The 14,302-nt window shown below is 40.8% G+C and overlaps 1 protein-coding gene across 1 annotated transcript in view; it reads left to right on the forward strand.

The window, feature by feature from the left end:
- The first annotated feature begins 425 nt into the window (after window positions 1-425).
- LOC109407828 (gastrula zinc finger protein XlCGF57.1) overlaps window positions 426-14,302 on the forward strand; it is a 22,250-nt gene continuing 8,373 nt past the window's right edge. The window contains exons 1-2 of the mRNA XM_062849397.1: window positions 426-627; window positions 730-1,573. Of these exons, the coding sequence (XP_062705381.1) occupies window positions 735-1,573 (839 nt within the window). The 5' untranslated portion in view covers window positions 426-627; window positions 730-734. The remainder of the gene's footprint in view (window positions 628-729; window positions 1,574-14,302) is intronic.

Below are 14,302 nucleotides of genomic sequence, written 5' to 3' on the forward strand. Positions count from 1 at the left end.
TATTCACTAAACAACCCAATTGGGTTCTTTAGGGGTATCCTGATTATTGCATAATCGGAATCTCCATCCAAAAATTAGTCGAAATCCAAAATTTCATCATTTTCGGTACCCGGGAACTATTTTTAAAATGCATTTGAAGTTTGTATGGGGAAAATTTTTTGTTCGGGGCGAACTGTCACTTTATCGATTGAACTGTCATTCTAGCCACGGAAATTAAAACTGTTTTGTTTATGTAATCATCAAAACAAATGAATCGGGACGCAATAAAATCACCTTATACTCAGAAAAATAAGCTCTTTCGATTAAGCTGAAGAAAATGGCAATATTTAATTCACTTAACAACCCAATTAGCGTTATCTCGACACTCGAAGGAAATTTGGCGATGGGACTGGGAACCCTATTAGTAATCCGACATAATTATGCAACTCCGACAGTAAAGGAGCGGCGCACCGTTTGTCACTGTCAACAAACTCGCATTTTTGGCAGAATAAGAACAATAGCAGCAAAACAAAAGTTTACAAAAAGTTTGTAAAATTTGGTAAAATATTCAAAGTTCTCCAATAGTTTAGTTTACTGTTATTGTAAAGTTCAAAAAGTTCTGAAGGCGGATACAAAACGCTCCTAGAGGTGAGTCACAACACTTTAAAAATCCATATTTTCATCATTCAAAACAATGGATGGTCGGATGTTTTTATTCTTATGTAGTGCTTAAATTCCAACAATTTCCAGTTCAAATGCTTGGCACATTTGCTGAACCACCTGACGGTACCCGCAACAGGAACAATCGGGTAGTTATGTCCATGATGCCGCCACCTCCACTCTACACCACTAACCCTTCCTCTTCGTCGACGACCACCGCAGCACCTCGCAGGCCGAGCGAATCGATAAGTGGGTCTTCCGCTTCCTCGACCACAACGGTGGTCAATATCGTCACTAGTTCCCCGGCGGATACGGCAGCCATGGTAGCGGCCGCCACCGGAAATTCCGAATCAACCGTGAAACAGCTAGCCCCGCAGTATCAGTGCCAGATCTGTTCCAAGTGCTTCAACAGTGTAACCACCCTGTCGGTGCATTTGAACTCGCACCACGAGAATCAAATCGAGTACCGCGCCAACCCTGGCGGAGCCTCGTACAACGGGCACATCGTGACGGCCGGGGGCCATGTAATCAAAACGGAACCACAACCGTTCCAGATTCTCTCCCCAACGGCGACAGTCTACAGCGGAGGTGTCCACGGCTTCCAAGTGGCCTCCGCTGGGGCTGCCACCGGCCACACGTGTCAAATATGCCAGAAGGTATTCAACTCCGGCGAGCAGTACCAGAGCCACATGAAGATTCACGAGAACGAATTCCGGAACCGGGCACTGTATCAAGCCAGTAGTAGCAGTAGCAGCGGTGGCGGAGGCCAGCAATCCACGGCAGTTGTTCAACAGATTTCGTTGAAGGAGCTGGATCCATCGGAGGAAGAAGACGGCGGGAAGCCAATCGATTGCATTGTGTGCCATAAGAAGTTTCAAACTGCCACGCAACTGGCAGTGCATTTGAGGGAGCATAGCTCCGAGAAACCCTACCGGTAAGTGTTATGTTTTTAGGAAATCCATCCTTGAATCTACTAATCATAATATTCTTAGGCACAGCAAGATGGTGACAAGAGAAGCCACCGGCTGTGGGAAACCGGTAATTCCGGCAATTTCACTTCTTAATTCTCATTTTTGCCAATGGTTTTGTTAGTAGATCTGCAACCATGTTTTCAGTCGGACAGTAGAGTGCACAAGATTGCTTGTGTATCATTAATGCCCTGTTTCATCTTTCTCCACCTCCATTCCCAAGTGAATATCCCCTAGACTGCCAAGCTTGAATCATCTGCTACTTAATGATTGCGCAAGTTGTTCAATCATCCGGGGTTCTTCATTTGCCACTATCAGGTCGTTTACGGAATCCAAAACGTAACACCGTTGGACTGTTTCCTTTATACGCAAGAATCGATAGCATTGAAATCCGTTCCGAGCAATAACTGATAAAATGCCAGCTTGAGAGATCTCAGCAAGACTGCTTGGAGGAATACTGACAGACATTCATGAAGAAATTCCAGCTATAATTTCTGGAGGTATTCCGAGAGCATTCCTTGAGGACATCCCAAAAGAGGACTTCTCAAAATATTTCTTCAGCAGTTCCCCTAGAAATTCCTCTGGGGATGTCTGGTGTGTTCCTCCGATCATTCTGCCTAGGATTCCTCCAGTATTTCCTCTAGAGATTCCTCAACGAAGTCCTTTTGAAGTTCTTCCAGGAAATTCTGCTATAATTCCTTCAAAAATGTGTTCAAGGATTCTTCTAGGAATTGCTATTTGTATTCCAGTAATTACTGCTGGGATTTTTTCAGGAAATCCTACAAGAATTTCATTCTTTCTGAGATTTTCAGCGGGAATATCGCCAAATGTTACTCTTGAGATTCCTCCAGATTCCATCCTTCTTGAATGATTCCCTGCAGATGCATTTTCTCCAGATTTTCCATCCCAAATACAATCCACTATCCAACAGCGAATTTCCCTGTACCTACTTCGCCTTCGTATTCAAAGATGACCTTTTTGTTGATTGGTAAAAGTAACCATTCTCCCATGGAGACAAGCCTTTCTAACCGAAAGAAGTTTTTTTTCAAGTTCAGGAACGAGTAGAACATCATATACAGTTCAAGCACAGCACGTGCTCTGTTACCGGCTCCTCCAGCTCCTTCACGACCTCCAGTTATTAATCTTCGTTGTTGATCATGTGATCGCCCGCTCCAGAGTTCACCACGAATCGCACTCGTTTTGCCTTCTCCATGTCCTCATTCGGCTTCGTCATCATCCTGCTCTTCCTTGTACTTTTGCTTCCCGAGCAGAAGGGAACACCAACAGCATAATAAAAATTTTAATGTGTTATTTTGGCAAAATAATTGAGTAACGCAGAGTTATTTTCATGTTATTAACATAACATACCATGTTATAAACTTGTTTATCATAAGCGACAAAATAATAAAAAACATAACAAAAAAATGTTCCTGGAAGACCAGTTAAATAACAGGTTGTGTTAGTTTCATAACAACTTAATAACAGTGTACAATGTCCCTGGCCAAGTTCGCAGGGGTTGACGGTATTAAAGTGAAGGAGTTTCATTTTGATTATTGTAATGTAGTGTTCTTTAGTGAAACATATCACCTTTTTAACACTTTAATGCGCCTCCAACGGTTCATCACGAACCGGCTGCTGCAGATGGAGTATGGCTGATCATACGCATCAGACATGCTCGATAAACACGGAGGATCCGCTGGGGCTTAGTAGAGTCTATTCCCCAGCAACAGTTCCAAGTCGGTTGGATTTGAGAAGGTTTTGATGATCGTTACAAATCCTAATAAAAGCATTATAGGATTTGTGACAGGTTTTGAAACCTTTTAGCCAGCTGACTTCAAAATGTTGTTCGGGCTCTATTTCCCACGTCTCTCGGTTGATTTTGATTAGTAATTTATTGATGTCATAGTTGCTTTTTCGAATTTTTACAATGTTAGTTGGTCATATTTTCTTTAAATAAAGCAATTAAAACCGACCGAAGAATTAATAGTGGGAAGGAGATTTACAGCACTTAATTGTGCTGATAGATTCGAAGCTAACGTGCGAACACTTAAACGCATTGTTGACGTCAATGCGTTCGACGTGACATTTTGGACAAAAACTGACTGCTTTTTATTAGCTGAACAACGTTACTGTGTATGACTAGGTTGACATTCTAGGCCACGCTTGAGAAAATGACATGGTTTATCGAGGTACCTAGGACCGATAGGATAATTGAACGAACTTAAATATTTTTCATAGTATTTGTAGGGAGATGAATACATGATAGGTGACAAGCAATCTTTATTATTTAAAATTTTATTGCAATCAACTGACCCACTTGGCGCATTTTTGTTTACCTTTTAAATGGTATCATGACACTAACAGGAAACGACTAGCGAAATCAATTAGGAAAACAATTTGACGCAGGATTGACTATATTTAAACATACGGGGTTCAACTGATTCGATGAAAAAAAAACAAACATACGATAACTGACTTATACTTATGACACACATGTGATACAAGAATCACTGTACAATTGCGCTTGAAATGAGTGCCATACTGAAAAATTCTCTCAGTTCAAGTCAGTCTTGTTAGAATTTTCATGACACAGCGTACCGTTGTACAGGAATCACACTCGTATCACATGTCTGTCTGGGGTATTAACGAGGAGAAAAACATATTGAACCATACCATAAATCCAAACAAGAAGGCAAATACAAACCGTGTGACCATAACACTACATAGGAAAATCCTGACTGACTGACCAATTGAAAACTTTCCAATCTTCTACCGTAACTTTCTGAGTCAGTTGCAACAGTGTCTTAATGGATATCATTTTCCGCGTACGGCTGGCAAACTGCTTCTGAAAGATTACGTACTCTTTTCTATCTTCGGGTCTAGTGTAGAGGTTTCAACTCTATTCAGAGTGCAGCTAGAAACCTAGCAAAAAAAAAAAAAAAAAAAAACTTAATAACAGTGTACAATGTACAGTTTATACAATGTTTCAATAACAAATTTTGAAATTAAAAAGTTATTCACAATTTACTTTACAGTTGCACTAACGTAAGAACTTCACGACACACACAATACGCGACGCGACACAAGACAACACTTATCGTTCTTACAATCGTCAAGAAAAGATTTAAAAAATTACCTTTTGTCGACCGGTTTCGGGCGAGATCTAGCCCATCTTCAGGACAATGTCCGACTGACTGCGGTGTGTTCGTACGTTGTTCGTATACGTCCAAAAGAAGAGAAATTTACTCTATCGTCAAGTCTGCTAGGTCGAAGAGACACGATGCGATGGGAGGGTCATCCTCATTCATCAATTGCTTTTTCGACCCTGTGATGAACATGGACTCCCATGCATTCAGATGCGAAGATTTGTTGACACATTTGAGCAGTTTCGCTTCTTCCCAGTTGATGTTGTGATTACTGCTCGCTGTATGAACAGCCACGCTGGATTCGTTTTGTTTGTTTGTGTCAACGGCATTCTTATGTTCCCTGATTCTGGTTTTGAATTTCCGGCGTGTCTGACCTATGTAGACAGCTGGACAGTCCCTGCATGGAATTTCATAAATTCCTGACTGCTCATCCGGGGGAACCTTATCCTTCAGATTGCATAGTAGTTCACGTAACGTGTTGGCGCTTTTGTGCACTACTTGCAATCCATGTCGTTGAAGCTTCGATTTTATTGGGTTGGTTATTTTAGGGTAGAACGGTAGGCTAATCCTTTTTGTTTGTCCTGCTATTGGCTCCAGCGTTGTTATGTTCTGACGGTGTTTTTTGCGTTTGTGTTTTTGTAGAATTTTGTCTACGAAAGTTCGGTTGTATCCATTGACCTCGGCTGCAGCGTAAATTCGATTCTGTTCTTCCTTGAATTCTACGCTATCCAACGGTACATTGTAGAGCCGGTGAGCCATAGAATGGAAGGCGGCTTGCTTTTGGGTACCAAAGTGGTTGGAATCGGATGTTATGTACCGATCTGTGCTACAGGCACCCATGAAAACGAAAAGTGCACCGCGAACGATAGACAATTTCGTAGTGAACCTCTCTTCCATCCAATTTACGAAAGCAGAGCTAGATTTGCTCAACAAAGGGTTAAATTTTGCTATCTCCCCCCGGTGTGCCCCCCTTGCCGATATCGTGAGCAATATCGAAAGTGCCATTCAGTTCGAGAATCACGCGTATAAAGGTCTCAGGTATAAAGCAGCCACCCGTCACAGTGTTAAGGAATGCATAGTGAGAACGGCGAGCAAAAAGGAGAACAAAAATCGCGCCAACTTCGATACGTGGTGCACAATCCGTCTGTTGAAATCTCGTGATGTGATATACTCTCGTGCCGATAAGGGGAACGCGGTAGTGATTATGGATAGAGAAGATTACGACTCGCGCGTTCGGGACATGCCGGTCCGTATGAAGAGTTTACTTTCAAAAACGGAAAGCCGAAAGATCCTCTTAACAGAATGGTTGAGGAAGTGAATCATGTCCGGAAGAAGGTAGCTAACTTGATGGGCGAAGACAGGTTGGAAAGAAAGTTCCATGTTCCAAACCCGACGGTGGCATCCTTGTATTGCCTACCAAAGATTCATAAGAATCCGGTAGGTATGCGCCCGATCTCGTCCAACATCCGTACCCCTACCGAAAAAATGGCAGCGTGGCTAGTGGAACAAATGAGAAAATACCCTGTGAAGCATGGAAAAAGTGTTAAAAACTCGGTGGATTTGGTTGAGCAGCTAGAGGGGTTCAAATTGCGACGAGGTGAAATTCTGGTATCGTTCGATGTCGCCGCTCTATTTCCGAGCGTATCAGCCATTGAAGCTCTGCAAAGCCTGCGCCGACACTTGGAACGGTGCCGAGTGCCGCTAAACCACATCGAGGCTTATCTCTCTGTTGCCAAGGTCTGTATGAACCAAAATTTTTTCAACTTCCGGGGAAAATACTACAAACAGACCTTTGGCCTGAGCATGGGTAGTAAGCTCTCACCACTTCTAGCCGATTTGTTTATGAGCGATCTAGAAAATGAAGCCCAGAAACAGAAGCTTTTTCCCCGAGTGTGGTGGCGCTACGTAGACGATGTTTTCGCCCCGGTGAAGGAACGGTACGTAGACCAGACACTTAGCATGCTAAATTCACAACATGAAACGATCAAATTCACGGTTGAGAAGGAAGTAGACGGGAAGTTGCCTTTCTTGGATCTGATGATTAGCAGAAACGAGGATAACACTCTGAAATTTGGGATTTATCGCAAGCCAACTAGCACAGATCGGTACATAACATCCGATTCCAACCACTTTGGTACCCAAAAGCAAGCCGCCTTCCATTCTATGGCTCACCGGCTCTACAATGTACCGTTGGATAGCGTAGAATTCAAGGAAGAACAGAATCGAATTTACGCTGCAGCCGAGGTCAATGGATACAACCGAACTTTCGTAGACAAAATTCTACAAAAACACAAACGCAAAAAACACCGTCAGAACATAACAACGCTGGAGCCAATAGCAGGACAAACAAAAAGGATTAGCCTACCGTTCTACCCTAAAATAACCAACCCAATAAAATCGAAGCTTCAACGACATGGATTGCAAGTAGTGCACAAAAGCGCCAACACGTTACGTGAACTACTATGCAATCTGAAGGATAAGGTTCCCCCGGATGAGCAGTCAGGAATTTATGAAATTCCATGCAGGGACTGTCCAGCTGTCTACATAGGTCAGACACGCCGGAAATTCAAAACCAGAATCAGGGAACATAAGAATGCCGTTGACACAAACAAACAAAACGAATCCAGCGTGGCTGTTCATACAGCGAGCAGTAATCACAACATCAACTGGGAAGAAGCGAAACTGCTCAAATGTGTCAACAAATCTTCGCATCTGAATGCATGGGAGTCCATGTTCATCACAGGGTCGAAAAAGCAATTGATGAATGAGGATGACCCTCCCATCGCATCGTGTCTCTTCGACCTAGCAGACTTGACGATAGAGTAAATTTCTCTTCTTTTGGACGTATACGAACAACGTACGAACACACCGCAGTCAGTCGGACATTGTCCTGAAGATGGGCTAGATCTCGCCCGAAACCGGTCGACAAAAGGTAATTTTTTAAATCTTTTCTTGACGATTGTAAGAACGATAAGTGTTGTCTTGTGTCGCGTCGCGTATTGTGTGTAAAAAGTTATTGATAACAATATGGATGCAAAATGAGTTATAATATCAGAATCATAACAAAGATTTTTTTATCCTCGCAAGGTAGGTATGTAACCCCTAAGTTCGAGCCATTTCAGAGAAAAACAATGAATTTCTGTTGGTTCCATTATGAAAATAAAAAGTAATAAACAGCCATGATTAAGGCCATAACCCACTACAGGTATACCTCGATTTAGTGGACCCTCGATTATATAGACCCTCGATTTTATGTACTTCGATTTTATGTACATTTTACCTCGATTTTATATACTTTTTTTAAAAAAGTATTTTCTAATATTCGATCAGTTTAAAACTTGCAGTTTGTATCATGATGACTTATAATGCAGCGGTTTTCAGCCTTTTGACACGCGGAGCACATCATATCAATAAATTGTTTCGTGAAGCACCCATATTAGCGCCAAAGCATACCTCATGACAAACTTAGTTCTATATATTTACCGTAATCTCAAACTTCCCTTTCTGACATCATTTTTTTTATAAATATCCCTGGCTTTGTCGATGATCACGATGAGTGGAGTATATGGGGTGATTTTCTGGCGTTTTTTTTACAGATGTCTTAGCAATGACAACATTTTTGGTGGATACATGTAAACTGCTCATTCGTTCTGACCTCCTCACCGAGAAATTATTATTTTCCTGATATTTTTGGTAGATGCCTGCTGATTGAATTCCAAAATTTGTAGCAAATTCTATTAAAAGGTCATTGTAATGCTTCGGCTGACAAGATGTGTGATTAATTATTTCTCGTGCTGTCATGGTAGAATCAGAGCTAGTTTGTCATGGTTCCCCGATTTCAGCGTCCTTTTACCTGTACAAAAAAATCCTAGAGAAATCCCCAAACAAAAATCTTGAACAATTTTGAATTGGAGATACCTATTCTTAGAGGTACGCTTGGAGGAATGTCTGATAAAATATATAGAGGAATAACCGGTGGAATTTCTGATAAAATCTCCGTGCAAATTTCTGCAGGAATCTCTGCAAGAATGTCTTCCAGCCTTTCCATAGCAATCCTCTGTAAAAGTCTGCAAAATCTATAGAAAAAAAACTGAAGTAATCCTTAGAGGATTTCCTTAGACTTTCTAAAGAAATCCTTGGTGCAATTTCTGGAAATGAAATATCTTGAAGCAATATCTAAAGGGATGTGAATAAATTTGGGAATCCTTAATAATAATAATAATAATCCCTTGTAGAATTTCTCAAACAATCCTTGGAGACAGTTCTTTCGAAAGTTTCTGAGAATATTTTGAAGATGTTTTGAGTTTCTGATTCTCAATGTATCCGTGAATCATTTTTTTTTTTTAAAGTTCATGGAATATTTTTGAGAAACTTCAAGGATGTTTTCGAGACGAATGCTGTAAAAAACTTCTGGATGAATCTCTATTGAAGAAATCCGAAGAAATTCGTAGATGAATTTCTAGAACAATCTATCAAAAATGTGCAACATTTTGAGAAGCTATCCGTGCAAGACTGTCTTGAAGAGTTCTTGGAGAAAGTCTAGAGGAATCTCTAGAAGATATCGTGGAAAAAATTCTGACTGAATTTCTTTCGGATTTCCTAGATAATATTTTTAAGTAAATCTATGAGCAGTTTCCAAAGGTTTTTCCAGGAACTCGTGAAATATTTTTTAAACAAATCTTAGGTTGGATTTCAGCAAGGGTCCATGAAAAATTATCGAAAAATCTGTGGATTTTTTTTTAAGTAATGGAGAAATTTGTAAAGAAATCTCTGGAGGAAAATCTGGAGATATTTTTGAAAAAAATATTAGTCAAATTTATAACAAAAGTCATGGGAGATTTTCTGAAGTAACCCCCAGGGTAGTTTCTACAGGAATCCCTGCAAAAAATCCCCGAATGGATATCACATTTTTTAAAGAGTCCCTGGAGGAATTTCTAGAGAAATCCCAGGAAGTTTTTCTGACAGAAATTCAGAATAAAAAAATCCCAGTGATATCTGTCGTTTCTGTAATATGGAACGTAAAACCTCAGAACATTTGCTTTGCAGTTGTGGTGCTTTATACACGCGCAGGCATATATTTCTGAATAGTGATTGCTTGCAACTCAGTGAGATCTGGTCTGCAGAACCTGGGAAGGTCTTGGGGTTTATAAATTCCATTGCTCCTGACTGGGAGACGACGCGTCGCAGCAGAAGCTGATTACTTGACACAGTAATTAGCTAGCAAGATGCGAATATCACAACGGGACATGCCACACAAGTTCAGCTTATTAGACGCCTAATTTCCCCAACAGCGGAGGAAAAAAATATATCGATCTGACAGTAAAGGACTAAAAATAAATATTCTACAATATTGGGGATTTACCGGCTACTTGTATTTTACCGGTTACTTAAGTAGCCGTTACAAAGTAGCCGTTTTCATATTAACTTTATTGACAATGTCAAAAAATGGATGTCATTGAGTAGCTACAGTGGAAATGAGAAATAGCGCATGCAACAAAAATGCTCAGTTTTAAGTTACTCTTTTAATAAAATGGCTACTTTGGAGGCCACACTGAAGCGACCGGTAGAATACAATTAGTCGGTAAATCCACAATATGTTTTACATGATAGATAGGGTAGAAGCTTCAGTTTTGGCCAGTCCGGAGTTTTGGCCATAGTGCGGTATTGAGCCTGTTGCGATCTAAATCGGCGTAAATTTATTTTTTACTAGTAGATCCTAATACAATATGCTGATTACAGCTGTGAAAACCACATACAGTATGCGGCAGGAAAAAATGCGAAAGTGTTTTTCAACTTCAAACCTCATTTTCGTCCATTTGACATTAACCAATCTATGTTTCAACGTTCCGTGATCTATAATAGGCTAGTTTTCTGAAAAGTTAATTAAAAAATTTCCTATTTTGGTCACTAACCTTTACAGGGCGGCGCCTGAAGATGAAGACAACCAGAATTTTCAAACCGCAAAAAATCGCACAGGTCGCTAAATTTCGCATCTGATAAAACAAAATTTTTGATTTTCTCTACAATATCATCAAATATATGTACTTATTTCATCTGGTATGTGAAACTACATGGATCTGGATCAGTGTGGTCTGGTTGTTCATCGAATTTGAGCTAATTTTGTTACTGTTATAGTCATTTTGTTTAATGACCATTGGGCGCGCAGTTTATTGATATCCGCTTATTAGGCCTTACATTATCACATGTTAAACATCAAATATGTTCATTTTTATTTTTCAGTGCTAGAATATAGACATTGACTGATACACTGTCATGAAAAAATACACATATATATCCTATATTTAGCGTGTAATAGTGCCTTGAACTTTTCGCATTTTTTCCTGCCGCACCCTGTATTTTGATTAAAAACTGGAAGAAAAAAATATATTTCTTTAAAAAATTTGCTCCCATATATCTATTTTGGCCAGGGTGCTTCTAATTTGGCCACTCCCATAAGAAATACACGTGATTGGCCAAAATAGAAACCAAACTTAAGAATATGGCCAAAACTGCGGCAGAGCTTCTATTTTGGCCAGTGCCACTTTTAATACAATAATCAAGTATAGGCATGATTTCTGCATTTTTCCTTCGAAATATAGATTGAAATCTTTCTTTTGACGCATTGGTTGTTTTCATAGGATTAAATATTGGTTATTTTTATAAAAATGATTTCCCTTAGACTGGCCAAAACCGGTGCCCGCACCCTACTTATTTAAGCTAATTTATGAAACCAAACTGGCCATGGAGCATTGGGCGGAATGCAAAAATAAACCCGATCATTAGGGGTGATCGGGGCTATATGGGCCACCTAAGGAAATCGTTCTGAAATGCACAGAAAAACTCAATAAATAATTGTTTTAATGAAATTGAACCATGCTTAGGAGTGTTTCCCTTCATATTGCATCCATAAATTATGAAAAAAAAAACTTTTTGTTAATTGTTGGGAAATACTTTTGAAAACCATCAATTTTCATGTGTTTCCCAGCTATACGGGGCAATATGAGCCACCAGGCGGGGCAATATGAGCCATCATTTAAAACTCTTTTGTTTTTTTTTTGGACAATGTTTCGTAACAAATGAGAAATAGAACAATATGTTTATTTAACAACAATTTAGTGTATTTTATACAAGTTCGATTGTTTTCGTTTCAAAATAATAAAGAAACATAAACAGATTTCATCGCATTTTACAAACGCAACATTTGATTCAACGTAGGCACATGTTTTCCATCACAGGCATGAATCCAAGAATGGCATCGATGGCATTGGTTCCATCCCTCACACTCTGATGAACGGACGAAGGGAGACACAGTAAGGGAGCACTTACAAATTACGTACCATTTTTGGCAAATTTTCTATAGTCCCTCCCCATCTGTAATTTGTTTTCACATAACTAATTCATGGCTCGTAACAATATCAAGAACTCCTCCCTCCCTCTCCAATGCTACGTCATTTATGGACGGTTCCTAAAACAACCTCTCTTGGCCGTTGCCAAAGAGGATATCGTTCCAAGCGAAGACCGCAAATATCCGGTTTCATTCAACGTTTGAAATTGGGATGTAATCTGTAGTGGCGCCTGTATCTTGGCAGCCTTCAGGCTGCTATGTGACCATTTTTTTCGTTCCGATCGCCGCTTGTAACCTCACACCAGTAATGAACCATGGTTCTGCAGATAATGTTCATGTTTTGACAGCAACATTTTGAGGTTAGGTTACAAAATAAAACCGATCATGTTGGTCCGAGCAGGTATGACCATATTGCCCCGTAGAGACTAGTTTAGGAAAATTCTTGTTTTATTGTAATTTCAGTTTCGAAAAAATGCAGACTTGTTCACAAACTGCTCAGTAATAGTAGGAGTATCAACAAACAGTAATGGAATATTTACCTGGGCAGTAGGAAGTTATCTGTTAAAAGCTTATTTTGGAGTTTTAAATCTTATAACATTTTTGCGTTCGTAGCTGTTAGGAGAGAAGCCGAAACCCCTGTTGCAGAATCCAACTACCGCTACCAGCTCTGCGCTGGAAGACAATACCCTCACACATACACAACACATGTATTTTTCTCGAATAAAATCATAACCATAGTTGAACTCGTGTAAATCGGACGCGTTTTTATTTCGGTTCCGAGTTTCCCCAAAAATACAGTCCGCTCGGCTTATCGGAAGGCACATTGGTCCTTCGAACCGGATAAAGTGAGAAGTAGTGGAAAAACGTCGACGCGAGTGTTTTTTCCGCGAAAAATCGTCGAATTTGAGCATTCACCAGAAACGCTGGTCGGGTGCAGCGACACGCCATCGAAAATGCAAATGGCCGTCGCTCGGGATAAGTGAGAGTGATCGTGTTGCGTCATGTCCACTCCGGCGAAAACAGTCGCCGAACAGAAATCACAACAGAAAGCAAAGCAGGAAGTGTCTAAAATGGAGGAACAGCTCAAGACTCTCTCTCATCAGAGAGGGGCAGTGAAGGGCAAACTTACGCGTGTGAAAAGTGCTATCGAGCACAGTGATGGTGCACCCAACCCGAACATTATGAATCTGCATTTTCTTGGGTTGCATCAAAAAACAATCGAACAATCGTACCGGGAATATAACGAGTTCCAAAATTTGATCCACGCCCTGCCCCTCTCTGAGGAGAGACGAGCCGAACAAGAAGCAAAATACATCGAGTTTGAGACGATGTACACCGATCTGTCGATTCGGCTGAGTATGCTGATGGAAGCGGCCACGAAGCAAAAAGAAGAACAAGAAGCGGCAACGAAGAAGAATGTCGTCGCCGTTGCAGCGCCGCCGTCGTCGGTCACACTCGGAACAGCCATGCCTTACCTTCCCCCACTTCAAGCGCCGCTGCCGACCTTCGATGGGTCGTATGAACGATGGTTTTCGTTTAAATCCATGTTTACGACCATCATGAATCGATACCCGCATGAAGATCCAGCTATCAAACTTTACCACCTACGCAACTCGCTTGTTGGTCCGGTAGCTGGAATTATCGACCAGGACATTTTGAACAGCAATGATTACAATGCTGCCTGGCAGTTCCTGACTGATAGATTCGAAGACAGAAGGATCATCATCGACAAGCACATCGAGTGTTTGTTCAATTTGCCGAAGATTACCAAGGATAGCTCGGCAAATCTCCGAAAGTTGCTTGACGTGTGCAACAAAAACATTGAAGCCTTGAGGAACCTGAACCTCAAACTGGAAGGTCTCGGCGAACAAATGGTCGTCAACATCATCTCTTCGCGGATGGATAAGGCAACAAGAGTCGCATGGGAGACGCGGCAGAAGCCGGGCACGTTGCCCAGCTACAAGGATACGATTGCGTTCCTGCAAGAACAGTGTAAAGTGATAGAGAAGATTGAGTCGAACATCAAAGTGGAAAGTGTGAAACCGAAAGCGGTGGTCAAGGCCCACACGCTAGTGAATAAAAGTGAACTAAAGTGTGCTGTATGCAAAAATGCTCATGAACTATGGAAATGCGAGAACTTTAAGAAAATGAACGTGAGTGAGAAATATAACACGCTGAAGAAATCGGGATGCTGCTTCAACTGC

The sequence above is a fragment of the Aedes albopictus genome, chromosome 2 (assembly GCF_035046485.1).
Source record: "Aedes albopictus strain Foshan chromosome 2, AalbF5, whole genome shotgun sequence".
NCBI classification, from domain to species: Eukaryota; Metazoa; Arthropoda; class Insecta; order Diptera; family Culicidae; genus Aedes; species Aedes albopictus.